General features: G+C 37.5%; 1 protein-coding gene across 1 annotated transcript in view; it reads left to right on the top strand.

The window, feature by feature from the left end:
- Positions 1–16,141, top strand: part of ARHGAP21 (Rho GTPase activating protein 21) — a gene marked incomplete at its 3' end in the record, with an annotated part of 118,442 nt that overhangs the window by 44,572 nt on the left and 57,729 nt on the right. The window contains exons 2-3 of the mRNA XM_081996292.1: positions 2,623–2,805; positions 9,624–9,648. Coding sequence (XP_081852418.1) covers positions 2,623–2,805; positions 9,624–9,648 — 208 coding nt within the window. The remainder of the gene's footprint in view (positions 1–2,622; positions 2,806–9,623; positions 9,649–16,141) is intronic.

Raw genomic sequence — 16,141 nt, 5'->3', positions numbered from 1 at the left:
TTAGTGAATGTCTCACATTCATTATTAATACTGGCTTTTTCTGTTGCTTTATTGACAGACCTCGCAGGGGGTCCAAGAATGGCATGAAGATAACCTTACACTTCTGTCAGGCTCTTTCAAGAAAAAATTATTTGACTGGGGAGCACCGTTGTTTATGAATAGCTATTGTTGAGCAACTTCCATGAATGCTAAAAGTTTACATGAAATTACAAGGAAATCAGTGGTTCTCATCTCAGTACAATTAAATGCTGCATCTTCCATTTCTCAGACCTGGAAAAGTTCTCTGTATGGCTGTATTTTGAACTAAGATTACAGTATTTCTATATGTAAACCTCAGTGATCAGTTATTATACATATTAAAATTACCTTTAGGCTAATGAGGGAGGTTTTTGTCAGGAAAAAAATGCAAGTATATTGTAGACCTCTGTTTTTCAGTGCTACATTTAAACTTATTGTTTACATATCCATAATGATAGTTATTTGCGTATTAAAATTTTTTGACCTTGTACGATACCTACAGTTTTTTATGATTGTTCAAAACTTCTGCATCAAGTGTTGTGTATAAAAATTTGAGAAGAGAAGCAAAAGATTGTAGGAGAATGTTAAATAGACGGATTGCTGCCTGTCACTTAATGGAAGAAATCACTGTCTTTTTTTAGAGTCCAGTGATATTTTTTATAAGGAGTTATATCTTTTGCCAATCTACTAGGATCAAAATGTTCTCATTGGCTCTAGTTTCTGCTCATGTTATGAGATTGAAAGACTGAGAAGGGACATTTATTTGTGCAGAACTGAAAAAATGCTGTCATATTCAGAAGCTGAACAGATTGGTGCAGAACACCTCAATAACAAACCCCATCCTTAGGCTAAAGGATTATGTAACTTTTAGCTTAATCTTTGCATTGCTTGAACTTTAAAGCCACTCACCTTGGCAGTTCCACAGTCCTTACTAATTTTTCATTTGTTACTCGTCTAATTGCACAGTCTTTTCGGTTTCACGCTAACATTTTAAAATGTGAATGAAGATGATAGATGAGTACAGAGTGGGCTGATATTTATTATTGCCCTTTCTGAAATGTGCTGATAATCCTTCCAGGCTTTTCAGAGGAGCAAAGTCCTGTTGGGCTGCTGTGGATTCTCTGTATTTTCTGGTTCGAGAAGTGGCTCTATTTCTTATCTTGCCTGTAGCACCAAGATCCTTCTCTATTTCTATCTTTTTCCTTCCTGAAGAACAGGGTTTTTGGAAGTAGGGAGGCTGGTCTTCGAAGCACTGGCTAGTATTTCCGTATTCTCCTTCTTGGATATACCAAGATGCAGGTTTCCGAGGACGAGCTGTAGCATCTGTGTAGAAATATGTGTTACATATCTGAATGCAGAATGTTGTTCTAGTGGGTTAACTATCTCACCAAGCAGCTGCAGCATTTTCCTTATAGTGGTATGTGTTGCTGTCATTGTGGTTGGAGTGGAAATGCTTTGTCTTTTCTGTAGATGTTGATTGGAGTTGGCTGGGCCCACCTTGCCGATAAGCACTGCAGTTTGAGATCCCAGCTGTAAGGCTGAATCAAAAGGAATTATTTTGGAGCAGCCCAGGAAGAAAACCAAGCAGTAAATTCTTACACATATCAGCCAATTGCTGAGCCACAGCAGCAGAGCTACAGAAGGACAAGATGACTGTTATTTCTATTTGAATACCCTTTGAATAGGCTGTAGGCTCTGGTATCTAAATTTGTTTCACGCATCGCTGAAGTAGAATATTTAGGGGAGGGTCACCGGGTTTTGCATGCTTTCTTTGTATGTCTTCTGCCTTTGATTTGCAACATTGTGTGGTGTGGCACTTTGAACATTGAAATGGAAGATTTCATATAAGGCTGAGAAAATAAATTTGTTTATAATAATGTTTCTTGACTCACAGGCATATAAGATTACCCTTAAGAAAAAAGACAAGATGTCTTACTTCTGCATGAGTGAAGGGATTGCAGTAGGACTGTGAAAGGAAACCAGACCTTGTGTATTTAGAATTTACATACTGAAATGTTCAGAGAAGGTAGCTAAGGGTGGAAGAAACAAAGGTGAAGTCAAAGATACAGCTAGAGGAAAAGTGCGTCTTGCTGAAGAAGCATAACCAATTGCATATGTTCTTCAATTATGTTTTACTTGTTTTAAGTGAGGAGATACTAGTCGAGAAGACCGTGCCTGTATTATAAGTGAGGAAAAGAGGAGTTGCTTTTGTGCATATATGTGTGTGACCTATGTGCAGCCAGATGCAAGGTCCCAGAAGACATATGTTTATAACTAAATAAAACAGCAAATACAATATGCAAGCTGTACTCATTTCTTGTGGTTCATTTGAGCCTTTCACTGTTGTATGTTGACTTTCTCAATATCTAACTTCATTTAAAATGTAAGTGTAATTCTGTATGTGTTGTGACCAGAGGTGTTAATGGTGTAAGGGATGCTGCTTTACAATGCACTCTTCTTTCAAAAATATTAGTGCTCATTAGTTATTTTGCTTATGGGGGGAGAAATTATATTTTCAAGTCCACAGTAATGTTTGTTTGGGTTTGTTTGGTTTTTTAAATTATCCAAGTTGTCACTTCTGTGTGTGTCTTTTTTTTATCTTAGGCATCAAAAAATAAAGATGGAAAAGAGCAGAGTGAAGCTGTATCACCATCGGAGGAAGAAGAAACTTTTTCTTGGCCTGGTCCCAAAACTGTCGTGCTAAGGAGGACATCTCAGGGTTTTGGCTTTACCTTAAGACACTTCATAGTTTACCCTCCAGAATCTGCAGTTCAGTTTTCTTTTAAAGTAAGTGAAATTAATAATGAACCACATACGTATATAGCTTTATTATACTTTTTAGAGTAAAAAATCCAGCTTGCTTGAAAGTAAATACATGTATAGATGTGTCTTACACAGGTGAACGATCCTTGTGTGTAAGGTGGGTGGGCTCACTTATTGCATCGTTCGATAATCATGCACTGATCTGTTCCAAGAAAATGGAATTGACTGGGTATGAACTCACCCGAGGTAAAAATTTTTGTTACCAGGGGTAAGACCAGTGTTTATTGCAGAATATGGAAGTATTTCTCTGTACAGAATTTTTTTTTCCCCAAAGCCAGTGTGAGTAGGCTGTATACCTTTTAAAGTATAGACCTTAAGGGTGAGAGGCTTGGGTTTTTTTGTTGTTGGAGATGGTTTTTATTTGTTTTCCTCCCCAGTTGAAATTTGTCATACCATCATACGAAGAGAATAGCCTGGGAAAATATTAGTTTACCATAGTTTCTAACTGAGTATCCTAAAATTAAAGTACATTAGAAAGATGGGTTGTGTTTCTATATTATGTTCTTTCTGCTGAAAAGAACAACAATCTGCAATTCCATGTTAATCAAGAGACAAATATATGCAAAAATATCTACAGGCCTACATTAAAGGACAACTTTCTGAAATAAAAAAAACTGAAATATTTTAAGTTAAAATAAGTAGTTCTAAATGTTAAGCAGCTAATTGGTCTACATTGCTCAAAGGGTGTATGGTTTCTTCTATGTGACTGAACCTTTTGAAAGTTGCTGTAGTACCTGATGTTGAAGGAAAAGTCCATTTAATAGAGATAGAAATTTGAACATGGAGCGAGTGTGTTTTCTAGTAGGTTCAAGTAACATTTGCACATTTTGAAGTCATGAAGTATGCAAGATCTCATAATCCATGCCACCTCTCATTTTCACTTTTGCTTTTCCAGTTAGGCAGAAGAATAGATTCTTATCAAGATGGGGAATGGGTATCGAAGATTAACAGTCTTTCCAGATAGCTAATTGGCTCATGTGTCTCTGCAGGAGTCTTTTGTTAAAGTTGTCTTTTTTTGCCTGTCCTAGGTGGCTATAAGATTTCTTCTGAAGCAGAAGCAGCTTTGCAGGAGAAAGTTGGCACACTTTTTGGTTAACTTCAGCTATTCAGCCTGCACTCTTGAGTGCCCAAATTTTTTCCCCTTGACAAGGAGTCACTGAAGCTAACTGGAAGTGAGACTATAAGCACTATCAGGTGATCCCAGCATTTCTGTCCTCCAACACAAGTTACAGAGAGTCAGCCAAGAGCAGTATCTGGTTGAATTCCAATGTGAAACAGAGGAAGGAGGGTCAGGAAGCCTTAGCTGAGCAGAAAAAATAATGTGCACTTGTTAGCATCTCCCAACAACACCCTCTATTCACGCTGAGGGTGAAAATGCATGAGGAGGATGAATCTCCTTATCAAAGAAGTGACTGGATAGGTTTCTTTGTAAATGTATCACTAGATCTCTCTGAGGAGGACGGTATCTTTTTCACATGCAGGAGGAGATAGGCACAAGGAAGGGCAAGTAATACAAAAAACAAATGACAGCCCTTATCCTGTCATTCACAACTGATGGTTTCTGAGAGAGACCCAAGCAGTACGTAGTAAGCCTGAACGTGTAAATCTCGAGATGTGTCTTGAAGTTCTGTCTCCCTTTTTTTCTGCCAGAGAGCTCTTGGCACATTTTTTTCCCCTCCTTTTCTGATATGTCAGGATCTGGTTAATTCATTCCCATTCCTGTTTTTTTTTAAAAAGAAATAGTGAGGTTATTGGATAGTTGTAATATCTTTACTCAGGAATTTAGTTACATCTAAAGATGATAAGGTTCATTTGGACAGAGCCCATGTCAATACTTTTGTAAATTAACCTGAACTGTTATGTTGTCTTTTCTTCCTTTTACTGTCTATGAGGTGGTAGAAAAAAAGAACAGATCTTCAAAATTACTCCTTCTGAGTCTTCCTAGGGTGGCTTTTATAGAAGTCTATGTACCTAGGTTATGGTACTAAAGAATGAACTTTTCCTATTGTCAGCCTGATCCTAATATGACGCAAATCTGATTTCTCTGCTGTTCTTATTTGACCAAAAATTGTATTGGGAGCAGCTAATTACAGTCTGTCATTGATCCTAAGCTCAGGTGTCATTCCTCTTCTCTTTCCTCATGGATCAAAACAGTAAGGGCCTCAAAGAGGAGAGGTTTTGTTTTGCACACCTTAGAAGTAGTATAATAATGGTAACTATGATTTGGTTTTCTTACTGTCTGAAGTCTTGTAGCAGCCATGTCCCTTCTTCACACCTGAGAATGCTTGCAGTTACTTCTGGTGTAAGATAGGGGTTACAGCTGGAAGTTAAAGATGCCATTGACATAACAGCCAGAGTTATTCAGTCCCCTACTAGTTTCTCACAGCCACAATCCTTTTGTTATCACAAGTGTCAACCTGATGCTGTCACTTTCCCTCTAAATCAGTGCAGTGGCCTTTTAGGTCTTTTTTTTTTTTTTTTTAAACTCCAGGGAACGCTTTGCATTCTAGCTCCTCTCATTGCTTTCAAGGCACTTGGAGATTTCAAGATCTCTAGATCTTAGTGCAAGTCAACATAAACTGGTAGAGGCAGTAAAGAGAAAAACATCTACAAGAGCTTTCCTTTTTTTCCTTCAATCAGTGTTTCCACATTCTTCGTGGATTTTTTTTTAATACCCACTCTTGTTTCCAATTCAGAAATATCTAGTGAAAATTTGTCCCATTAAAATTCTGCTCCTGTTGTTTGAAGTTTGTGTGTGTTTGAAAAGCCGTTGACAGGTCAGGTGGAATTCTCTGGGGAGAAGAGGACAAGGCTTCTCACATGGAGGGAACAGTGGGCATCTTTAGGACAGAGAGCATAATGCTCCTAGACTGCAGGGTATGGTAAAAGTCACACCACAGCTGGATATTCCATGGGAATGGGAAGAAAAGCTTCCTACAGCCAGAGAAGGCTGCTTACAAGAAAATTCACCTCAGTGTATTTCCAAGTTGCAAAGACCTGTACCCCAGAGAATGTACTGAGTGGAGAAGAGCGGTCATTAGTTTATAAAAATCTTTGAGAATCTGTTCTCTGCCTAGGTGCATTTGAGGTGTTGGGTTTTTCTTTAAGAAGTTTGGTGTCCTAGATGTTAGTCTAATTATGTTCAGCTGAGAAGCCCTTTTTCAGCTGTCCTGGGGAGCTTGCTACAAGGAAGAGATCTAGGCAGATCTGCCTCAAAGCTCTGGCTGACTGGGAGTCCCAAAACACGCTTGTCTTTAAAAACACTTAATAGCACCTGCCTTGAGTTATCTTCAGTTCTTCAGGTGATTTTTTGGGGGTTTTTTTGGGGTTTTTTGTTGGTGACAGCTTCTCTTAATACTTCACAGACAGGAGGTACATCTTACCCTTGCTGTTCAATAAGGAGAGAGCTGTGAGGCTTCTCCTCCTGTTATTCAGAAGCGCAGAGCACCAGTTTAACAGAATGAGGGTCACTTGTGCAGAAGCAAAGTCCAGCTTACCATTGAGCACATGAAATTCTAGCGATCTGGTCTATCTCATGGATGTCTAAAATGTTGCAGACCTTCAACAGGGGCTTCTTTTGTTTCAGTGCTGATCAGAAAAACCCAACAGTGCTAAACTTTCATTTTATTTTTAATGATGCTACCGATTTTTTCTGAAAAGAAAGAACTGTTCAATACCTGAGTAAAATAGGTGGAGTCATGTTAACCAAGAGACTTAGGATTTGGTCAGGGTGAACTCTAGTTGCAGTTTCTAGTTTCTAGCCTTGCATGTGCAAAGCTGATGTCTGCCTTTCATAGACTTCCACTGTCATCAGTGTGAAACTACAATTCCTGGTGACATAGCTAGACCAATGCTCTAGCTGGCACTGTCAGCCACCAGAGTTACATGTGTAACACCTTAGTGACAAGGTGACAGTGACCTGCATAACTGTGTATGAGGGACATCCATAAAGCTTTGTTTTCTCCATTTACATTTACATCTGTCTGGAAAACAGGCCTTATTTGCTGTCATTGAAATCCTAGAATCATTAAGGTTGAAAAAGACCTCTAAGATCATCAAGTCCAACCGTCAACCCAACACCACCATGATTGAACAAGATTGCATATAATTAATTCAGGGAAGTATCTCTGCCTATTTTAATACTGAATACTAGTATGTTGTATTTAATTTTTACTATTTATATTTTTATTATATATTGTATTTTTATATTTAATTTATTTCAATTAACATTCAGTGTCTACATAGTGCTGCAGGTCTAGGTCCAATTCAGGATATTGTGCTATCTTCTAGTATCTTTCCATGGTTCCTGCACAGAACAGCTAGCTAACTGCAAATCAAAGGACTCTTTCTCATTGTAATTGTTATTAATTAACTAATTTATACACATTATGATAGAGAAAGGTTGGGGAAGGAAGTGGTGTTTGGTAGGTCTGTTGGAAGGGACAGCCCTGTGTGAAGGACAGTGTGAATAATGATCTTGGAACCTGAGATTGCGGTTTAACACATTTCATTTTGGCAAAAGTACTTGGCTCTGCTTGTGTGGGGCCACACACCAAACCTGGGAATAGCTGCACATTCAGGAATAATCCATTATGTATCGTCCTTGCTTCCCCTTCTTCCTTTCCCTTAAGAAAGTGAATAGGGAGTGTGTGGAAGATTTCCTAAGCTAGCGTTGCAAAAAGCCTGTGTTAAATTACACTTTTAACATCAGATGTTTATTAGGATTTGTTAGTCAGCAACACACTTCTTTTGCATGTGAAGTTTGTTCCCCAATTTTAATCACTGAGAAGCAAGTGATAAAAGAAAACCTTCTCTTTAGGTATGGAAGCAGCATATACTAACATCTTGCAATGTGTAAGAGGTAAATGTAGGAGGGAAAGCTAATTCCAAAACATTTGCGTTATAAAGCATTCCATTTTTAAAGGCCTGAGCTCATTGGCTTGATACCATGAAAAACGAATGCGTTGCAGCTGTCTCTTATAACAGAGCTTTGCATACCCAGTGACAGACAAACCCACTGCAGTATTTCATAAATGATGGCAATTCTACATTAGCTAATTTTCACCTCCATAATTTTTTTTGTTTTATAGCATCAAACCAGGTAGCCTTCTCTACATGTGACCCACATTTTCCAGACTATGAGCTCTGATATTCAAAGTCCTAAAGATGTTTTTTCACTTGACAGATTGGGTGGAAACTAGAGACATGCAGATGTTAGCCTTGTCTAATTCTTCACTGCTGTTCTTTTGGGTGATGATAGTTCAAAACCAACTGGCTGTTACAGGGCTTCAAGAGATATAATAGTAAATTTTAACAGTACTTGCCTATTAGTATGGTATTTTTGCCAAAGTATAGAGCAGAGAGGGCTGTCTAGCTTAAGGGTGTACTGTTTGCTGTTCTCAGAGTTTGGGTGGTAATTATAATTATCATGGCTTTTTAAAAGTAGAATGAGTACCAGATTTCTGTTAACTCAGTGTACTGGTGTTTTGGGGTTTCTTTTGTTGTTTTTGTTTTTCCTTCCGTAAAGTTATATTTCTGTAGTATCTTACAAACCTCCAGCAGAACTCTTGTATGACTCACAATAAATGTATGGCACCTAGGAGAGACTTGTCTCATCCTCATCATTACATAATGTTCATATCCAGGTCTCACTCCTTCTCTTTCTTCAAGTCTTTCTCTCTCTCTCGGATAGTTTGCTCAGATCAGTGTGTAATTGCTTTGAAGATACTTAATAACAAAAAAATAGTGATTTGTCTTTAAATGCAAAAGAACTAGAAATTTTGAATTAATCCATTTAAAAGTAAGAGGGAATATACAGGTGAAAATTATTTCTGTGGTCATCTCCTTGCTCCTTCTTTCCTTCAGGACAAAGCTGTTTTAATTAGTTGAAGTGAATTGTTAGATATACTTCCCAAATAGTACATACTTGTCTAAGAAGTTGTATTTAGGTTGAAAGTTTATTATTCCACAAAGTTACAGTTCAGAAAGAAAGCACGTATTTCCATATTTAAACAATTATGCTTTTTAAATGGTAGAATTCTGTGGAAGAGATTAGCCATGATCTTTCAAAAGCCTTTCATTCATATGAAACATTGACAAGAAAGTATCTTTAGTAATAATTTTCTATTTTAAGCATGCCATTCTCCCTCAGTACATTCCAGTTGTGTGATTTCTTTTTTTTTTAAGGACTGTCAGTGATACCTGGTAGTTATGACTGTGTATATATAGTGCAATAAGCAGAAGGAGAATCTTTGAGGTTGTTACTAAATAGTGTTTGGGGTAGATATTTTTCTCTGTGCAGTAGTACTGAAGGCAAAACAAACTTGATATTTCAATTTCAGAAGCATATTCAGAGCTAGCTTACAAAATATTTTGTAACTCTTGCATGTTATTTAGGTTTGAATCCTTGGATGATTAACCTCTCCTGCCTGGCTTTCAGGGTGGAAACATGCCTGCAGCAACACACAGTGTGGTATTAAGTTTCATGGCAGTGTTTGGGGGGTTTTGGTACATTTGTTTTCAGATAATGGTGTTCATGTTGTTTTCTGTGGGGATGTTTCATGGAACTGTGCTTAGTAGTTGTTTGGTTTCTTTTAAAAAACCCAAATATTACACTACATTCTCAGAATGAAAGCCTTGCATCTGTAAAGTTGAATATTTGTGGAAAAAAATATGAGATAATCAGAATGCAAACTTAATCTGACAAGTTCACAGCTTATAGATGCCTATGCATTTTTTCCATTTATTGAATTTTTAATATGCACTTTTTGTTTTTCCTTTAGGATGAAGAGAATGGAAATAGACAAGGTATGCCTTGTTTTCATTCTTTCACAGATTCAATATGTTGAACATTTCAGCTGTATAATACACTTCAATAGCTACCTAAGCTAATTTTGAAATGTAAAATCACTTCAGTGTGACCATCAAGCTCATTGAATTTCATGGCATTGGAGCAAAAGAAAGAAAATATCTGTCTTTCAGCTTCACTTACTTAGTGTAGGTGTTTGTGTGACCACTAAGTTAATTAAAATGTGCTGTATCACTTCTGTGCTGTGTGTATCACCTTGTCAGGTATATGACAAGAAGACAAGAAACCAGCCGTGTTACCTTTTTAGTGCCAAAGTTTCACACTGTCTTAATTCGATCTGCATGTAAGACCCACAGTTACCTGTGCAAAGTACTACTATAACGGGTTTGAGTCCCATGGATATATTTATATACATGCACTTAAAAAATGCTGTACAGTGTGTCTAAGAGCAGCCAGTATGAAATGTGAATTTTCTTGGAACTTCCTCTAATAAAAGTAACATAAAAGTGTTGTGCATATAAACCTAGTGTTGGTAAAAGTTATCCATAAAAATGGTATACAACTGTTTTAAAAACAAGATAAAAACAGTTATTCCTCTTAGCTTCGTGATACTTTCCTCAGTGTTTAAGAATACTGATCTAACGTATTTCATCAGTTTTGGTACTCTCACGTACATTCTGAGATATCCATGAAACGTGCTTCAGTGATGTCAGATAAGATGTGTGAATAACATTCTCGCATTTGATTTAGGAGGGATGGAAAAATCACTTATTTCTAGATTATGTTGTCAGTTCCCCCCCATTTTCATAGCTTTCTCCCTCTCACATTGCCTGTGTCTGCTGTCTTTTTTAATTCACCAATCCACTTATTTTTTACTAATTGGTGCTACATCACAGTACCGCTTAATTTAAATTTCTTTTTGGTATTTAGCTTTTTTCCTATCCATGCTCCCGTGTTTGCTGATATCTTACTGTTTCCTTTGAAGGGTGGAAAACTGTGTTGATTTTGGTGAGGAAATGGGATTTTCAGGTTGAGAGCCCAGTCCCACTTTCTGTTTTTCCCAGTCTGTCATGATGGTAAGGCACGCAGAGGAGGTGGGATTAGCTGCATTGCAAATGTCATGTGCAGGGCTTCAGCTTGTGCTTCATCTGGCAATGCAGTGCCACTCGTTGAGGACAGGCCTGTTCAAAGGTGGGTGCCTTTGCTCAGAGGCAGCATAGGGTGAATGCTTGTTTTACTGGTGGGTTACAATTTGCTTTACACTGTGGCACAGGATGGTACCTGGTTTCAGTGTACTTACAAAAATCTTATTTAGTTGGAAGACAGAGATCATGTCTGAACTTTTTGTTTCAGGTTTTTTGCGTAACCGATACATTAGAAGCATTCTAGGAAATATGAATTTACTTGAACTTTCTTTCTTTCCTCTTGGAAGCCAATGAATTCATCCGTTTCATCCTCCTAGTCTTACTCAGCTGCTGTCACCCCCTTGTTAAACAGTGAATTCAGTCTCTTCCTATTCCTCATCACCCCCTATCCACCCCTCAAACTTGTAACCTCCTTTATCCTTTTTGGCATACAAGAAGAAAAGGCAAATTCCTTTAGGAAGGGAAAGGAGTCAATCCTCCGTGCCAAACAAGCATAGAAGATGCCACCTGTGGTCTAGAGAAAGAAGTTCTGCAGTATTTGTCTTCTCACAGGGAGAACTGGATCAGCTAAAGATGTAAATATGGGTCTGTTTATTGAAGATGTTATCTGAGATCTGTTTTTCAGTAGAGGAACAGCAGTAAACAAATGTTTATTTGGTTCACTATGGGACCTGTGCAGGTGGGAGCAAGATTACTTTCTGGAAATTTTTGTGTAGGTACTTAAACTATGAATCATAGCTCAACTATTTCTTATTTATAGCAATGTAGTGCATTGTATGCCTTGAAATACAGATCAAAGGGCACAGAGTGCCCTGTAAAGATAAGAGTGTTCTTATTAGCAGGAGAGAAGGTTGGATTTGTGTTCCTTCTGGGAAAAGGAGATAACTCTGAGGTGGAGGCTGTAGGTGTCAGTAGAACTTAACCTGCCAGTTTTGTGTATTATACCTTTAAAAATAATGAAAGTGTGTAGACATTTTTCTCCAATATTTAGTATGATCTTGGCAGGTGGGGAGGATGAAACGGTTTCTTATTTACATTGCTACAAGTTGTTCCTGTTCCCAAATGAGGTGAATAGGTAGCTTGTGAGGAGAAAATCGGGAAAAGCGTATCTCATTTTTCATGTTCACAAACATCATATTAATTTAGCAAAAGCAGGTATGCCAGGAATTCTGTGAAGCATCATCACAAGAATTTTTAAGGTAATTAACGTTGGAAAATCAGGCCGAGCTGCTTTGGAGCAGCACGAAGCTGTGTTTGGCTGCTGGCTGCGCGGGTCCCTTGCTGCTTGCTGAAGCACCGGTTGCCTCCACAGCTGAGGAGGAGCGTGTTGCTGGGCAGGGTGCAGTGCGTGGTGTGGCGTGCAGAGGGGCCCATCTAGTGGAAAATGTCATGCGTTTGCCTCCAAACTTAATTGGAAAACTTGCCTCTGCGAAGCTCTGTCTTCATTAACGATGAAAATATCTTAATGACACAGGTTTTTCTTTTGAAAAGTCTGTAGATGATCATTCACTTGAGCTCAAAGACTAAGCTAAGGGGATTCAAGCTTTTCATTTTTGTGAAGCAGTGTGTGCCAGTGCAAAATTGTCTTTTTTGTGTATGTGTGCATATTGATCTTTTGAGTGAAGTTTTCCAATTACCTGCACTTTCTGTTTTGCCATTTTCACAGGTTAAACTTACCTTTAAAAGTTGAGATTTTTGTCAGGTTCAGCATTTACAGATTTGAGTAGGTGAGTGTAGTGTAAAGCATCTTTATTATTTTTGCCTTTTATTGAAAGCATGGGAATATTTTTTTCAAAGGAGCTGAGTACCTAATTACATCTAGAGGGCAGAAGATAAAAATATGTACCAAGTTTGATGTATTCTAACAGTGTAAGAAATACTTTTATATGCTTTTATGTTCTGGTATAGAATTTTAGTGCAACATTTTTAGTATGTATTTCGATCATGCTCTTGGCTTGCATTAATCTTTTGGTAAGCAGTAAGATTTCAAAGCATTTAGAGTAAAAGGTAATGCAAATTTGTGCAGGAGAGCTCTAAACTAATAATGACACAGGAGGGAGATGATGGCCAAGAAGCCAATGAGGAAGTGGTGAATCAGCTTATCGAGCCAAAGGGGTTAGGATGTTGTGGACAGGAGGCACCTCATGGTCAGCAGTTGGGACAGAAGGGGACCACCTCAGGTATTCTTCCTCTTTTCTGGAGTTGCCCTATTTCAAGATTTTATTTGAGAGGTATCTCACAGGCTGAAGTCTCCCAGGAGAGCTTGGTAGGAATATTTGGAAACAAGCTGAAAAATACTTATAACTATTAAAAATAGTAATATTTTAAATTAAAAATGTGCACTGTCAACACATGGTAAGTGGTGCTGGAGAAAACAATCTCCATTGCCATGCTGTCTCCATGCCATTTCATTGTGCATTTAATATGGTGAATATCTTGTTGTCCTTGAAAGACTCATTAAAGCTGTAGTTGGCAAAATACAAGTTTAGTGCATATTAAATGGATTGGTCATTTCTTGTACCTTGTCCTAAAACATATTTTTCTTCAAAAATGATTGGCTTGTGGGTCATGATTAATGTGATCAGCATATAGAAATAGTCTGAAAGGAATTTCATCACTCATATGAGAACTGAGGTATTTTATGTTTAATACAGTGCCTGAAAATCTAGTATCATTGCAATCCAGTATCATATTTTTTTAATATGATGTTCTTGCTTTCCTTCGTTATCTCCAGTTTCTGTGTAGAAGTACCTATAGCAACTGGCAGCTTATCTTCCCATAAAAATGAAAGGCGAGTTAGGTATATTGCTTAGTGTCCCTTTTTTGTAGAGACTGAGCGTGTGCCTTCTAATGAGACTTTAGACATCTGTTTTCACTGAGATTTCTAGATTGTTAAATTGTGATCACCAGGCTATTTTTTTATGTGCCTAACTATGGATTAAAGTTTCTACCCTACAGTTGTCTAAGCTAAATTGTTCCAATTTATTACCTGAGCTCCCTTAGCTCTGTGCAAGTCTGGTTTGACATTGTAGAGCCTGTTGGGGAAGGGTGGAAAAAATGCAGGAAAAGCTTTTTATTCCTTATTGCCGCTTATATAATGCCTCAAGTTTTTGATGTTTTATTTCTTTAAACAGACTGTTGATTTCTGTAATGTGGCTTGTGTTCTCCCACGATTTAATTTAATCCCACATTTTCTAATGTTGCCTATCAGCTCAGTCTGTTATGAAATAAACTAATTGTGCCTGTGATGATGGGAACAAGATAGATACGGAACAAGAGAATGAATGTGAAAGCAAGTATTTGGAAAGGCCATAGATTACTGGGGATGATATGAGTTAAGGCATATGATAGTGGAGTAGGTGTAGGAGGTAAAAGGTATATAACACTAGTGCTTTAGAGTAGCGCTACAGTAAATTGTCCTTTTTTGTGGATTTTTAATACAGCTTTATTTTTAACACTAAATGTTGTGAATGCTAAAAGAGGACTTGTTTAGTTTTCCACTGAGACCAGAGCCTGATGATTCCTTCTTCTCTTAAAGTACATCCAGAATGTCTGTCAGAGTGGCCTTTGAACTTGTCACATGTATAATGTTTCTCAGTGACTACTACTGAATTCAAATAATCCTTGACTTTTAATAAAAACGCTAAGAGCTGTGTAAGTGTCATTTCCACGGATTTAGGAGAGAGTCTGTACGTTCACTATTAAGAGTTAGAAATCGAATGGCTCTATGCTTATCTAAAAAATAAAGTAAATCTTCTAGGCTGTTTAATCATAACTTTAAAAAGTTTCATTTTAGATTTGAGAGAATTGGAAAAAAAAAAAAGTCATAATATTGGCAAATAATGCAGTGGGAAAACACAGTTTTGGAGAGTTCGTATTTAAGTTGAAACTGTTACATGTTTTCCATAACAATGCCAGATGATTTTCTCTCTTTCTTCCTCTGCCCTGCCATGAAGATAGAGTTGAGGTTGTATTAGTCAAACTTTTTAAGAGAAGAATAAACAAAAGAATAATTATCATCTTTGAGTTATCTAATCAAAATGCCAGACGTGCTTTGAGTAATAACAGAATGTATTTTTCCTGTATCGCAGAGTTGAATGCCAGGTGTTTCTCCGCTGCATGACTCAACAGTGCTATTTTACTTGTTATCATCCTCTTTTAGAGGTTCATCCTTGGCACTGTGGTTGGCTTAGTATTTTTTAGTTGAGTTAATTTGTGCTTGACAGTGGGTGAAATAAGCTCTGTCGGGGCTGGGCTGGGACCTTTGGGCTCCTTTTCAGGAACAGATTGCTAGTGGAGAAATGCTTATTATGCTTACTGTGTGTGAAAATCAGTTTGCACTCTCTCAGTTAAATGTAATCACGACAGTTTTGTGATTTATATTTAATTAAATGAAATCTCTGGTAATAAATGTAAGTTCTGATGTACTTTCAGCAATCTCTTTTTGTGTACTTTAGGAAATGATTGGCAAGTTTTTGATTCAGTAATTATTTAGACGCATTTGTCCCACTGTAGCTGTACACATTTCTCCTCTCTTTGCCAGAAAGGCGTCCCAAGAGTCAGTGCCACTTGTAGATCTTCATGTTCAAGAGGAATGTTCCTCTCTCTTGAGTCAGAGAAAGATGTACATAAAAGCCTGTCTTAATTTAATAATTTGAGGTGTGTCATGGGGTTCGTGATTCTTTAGTATAAAAATGAAAGTCACCCTTGCTGTTTGAGCATGGGTCCATGAGTAAAAATATTCTGCATAAAGTTAACAAAAATCTGTAGCCTTTATTCACTTCCTGTGTTATGAGGATTTCTAAGTACGGTTCAGCTGCCCTGAGGAAAAGACTTTTTTTTTTTTTTTTTTTCAGCTAGGAAGAGGAGAAATTGCATGATTTTAAGCAGTGGATTCTTAGGAAAAACTCTGTAAGAAAGTGTGTGTTACACTGTGTCCTGAAACAGAAGTTTGTGCTCTGCAGATCAAAAAGAAAGGAAAAGCTATGTCAGCAATAGTGCTTTGGTGTGGGGATTTTTGTTTTGTTTCTTTTGTTGTTTGGTTAGGTTTTTTTTCCTCCCTTCAAAACATAAAGGTTCTTTGTCAGAGAGGTGTCCTTTGTGTAGTCTTTATGGCTCAGATGTTTCTATTTGATTGTTTTATATTGGAAGGTTATTGACTACAGAGAAGTGATGTGCTTGTTGCTATCTTGTAGTGTGTTAGTAGATTTGATAATATAACTTCTGCCATGTCATTTCATTTTCCAGATTAATCACAGAGCAGTATAGTAATACTGTCTGGTCTGCAAAGAATAGTTTAAAAAATAACTCAAGGTTACTGCATTTGATATAATACTAGTTACATTCC

The sequence above is a fragment of the Phaethon aethereus genome (genome assembly GCF_964289735.1).
Source record: "Phaethon aethereus genome assembly, chromosome: 2".
Lineage (NCBI taxonomy): Eukaryota > Metazoa > Chordata > Aves > Phaethontiformes > Phaethontidae > Phaethon > Phaethon aethereus.
Note: the sequence above shows the minus strand (reverse complement) of the source record. Positions and strands in the feature narration are given on the sequence as shown.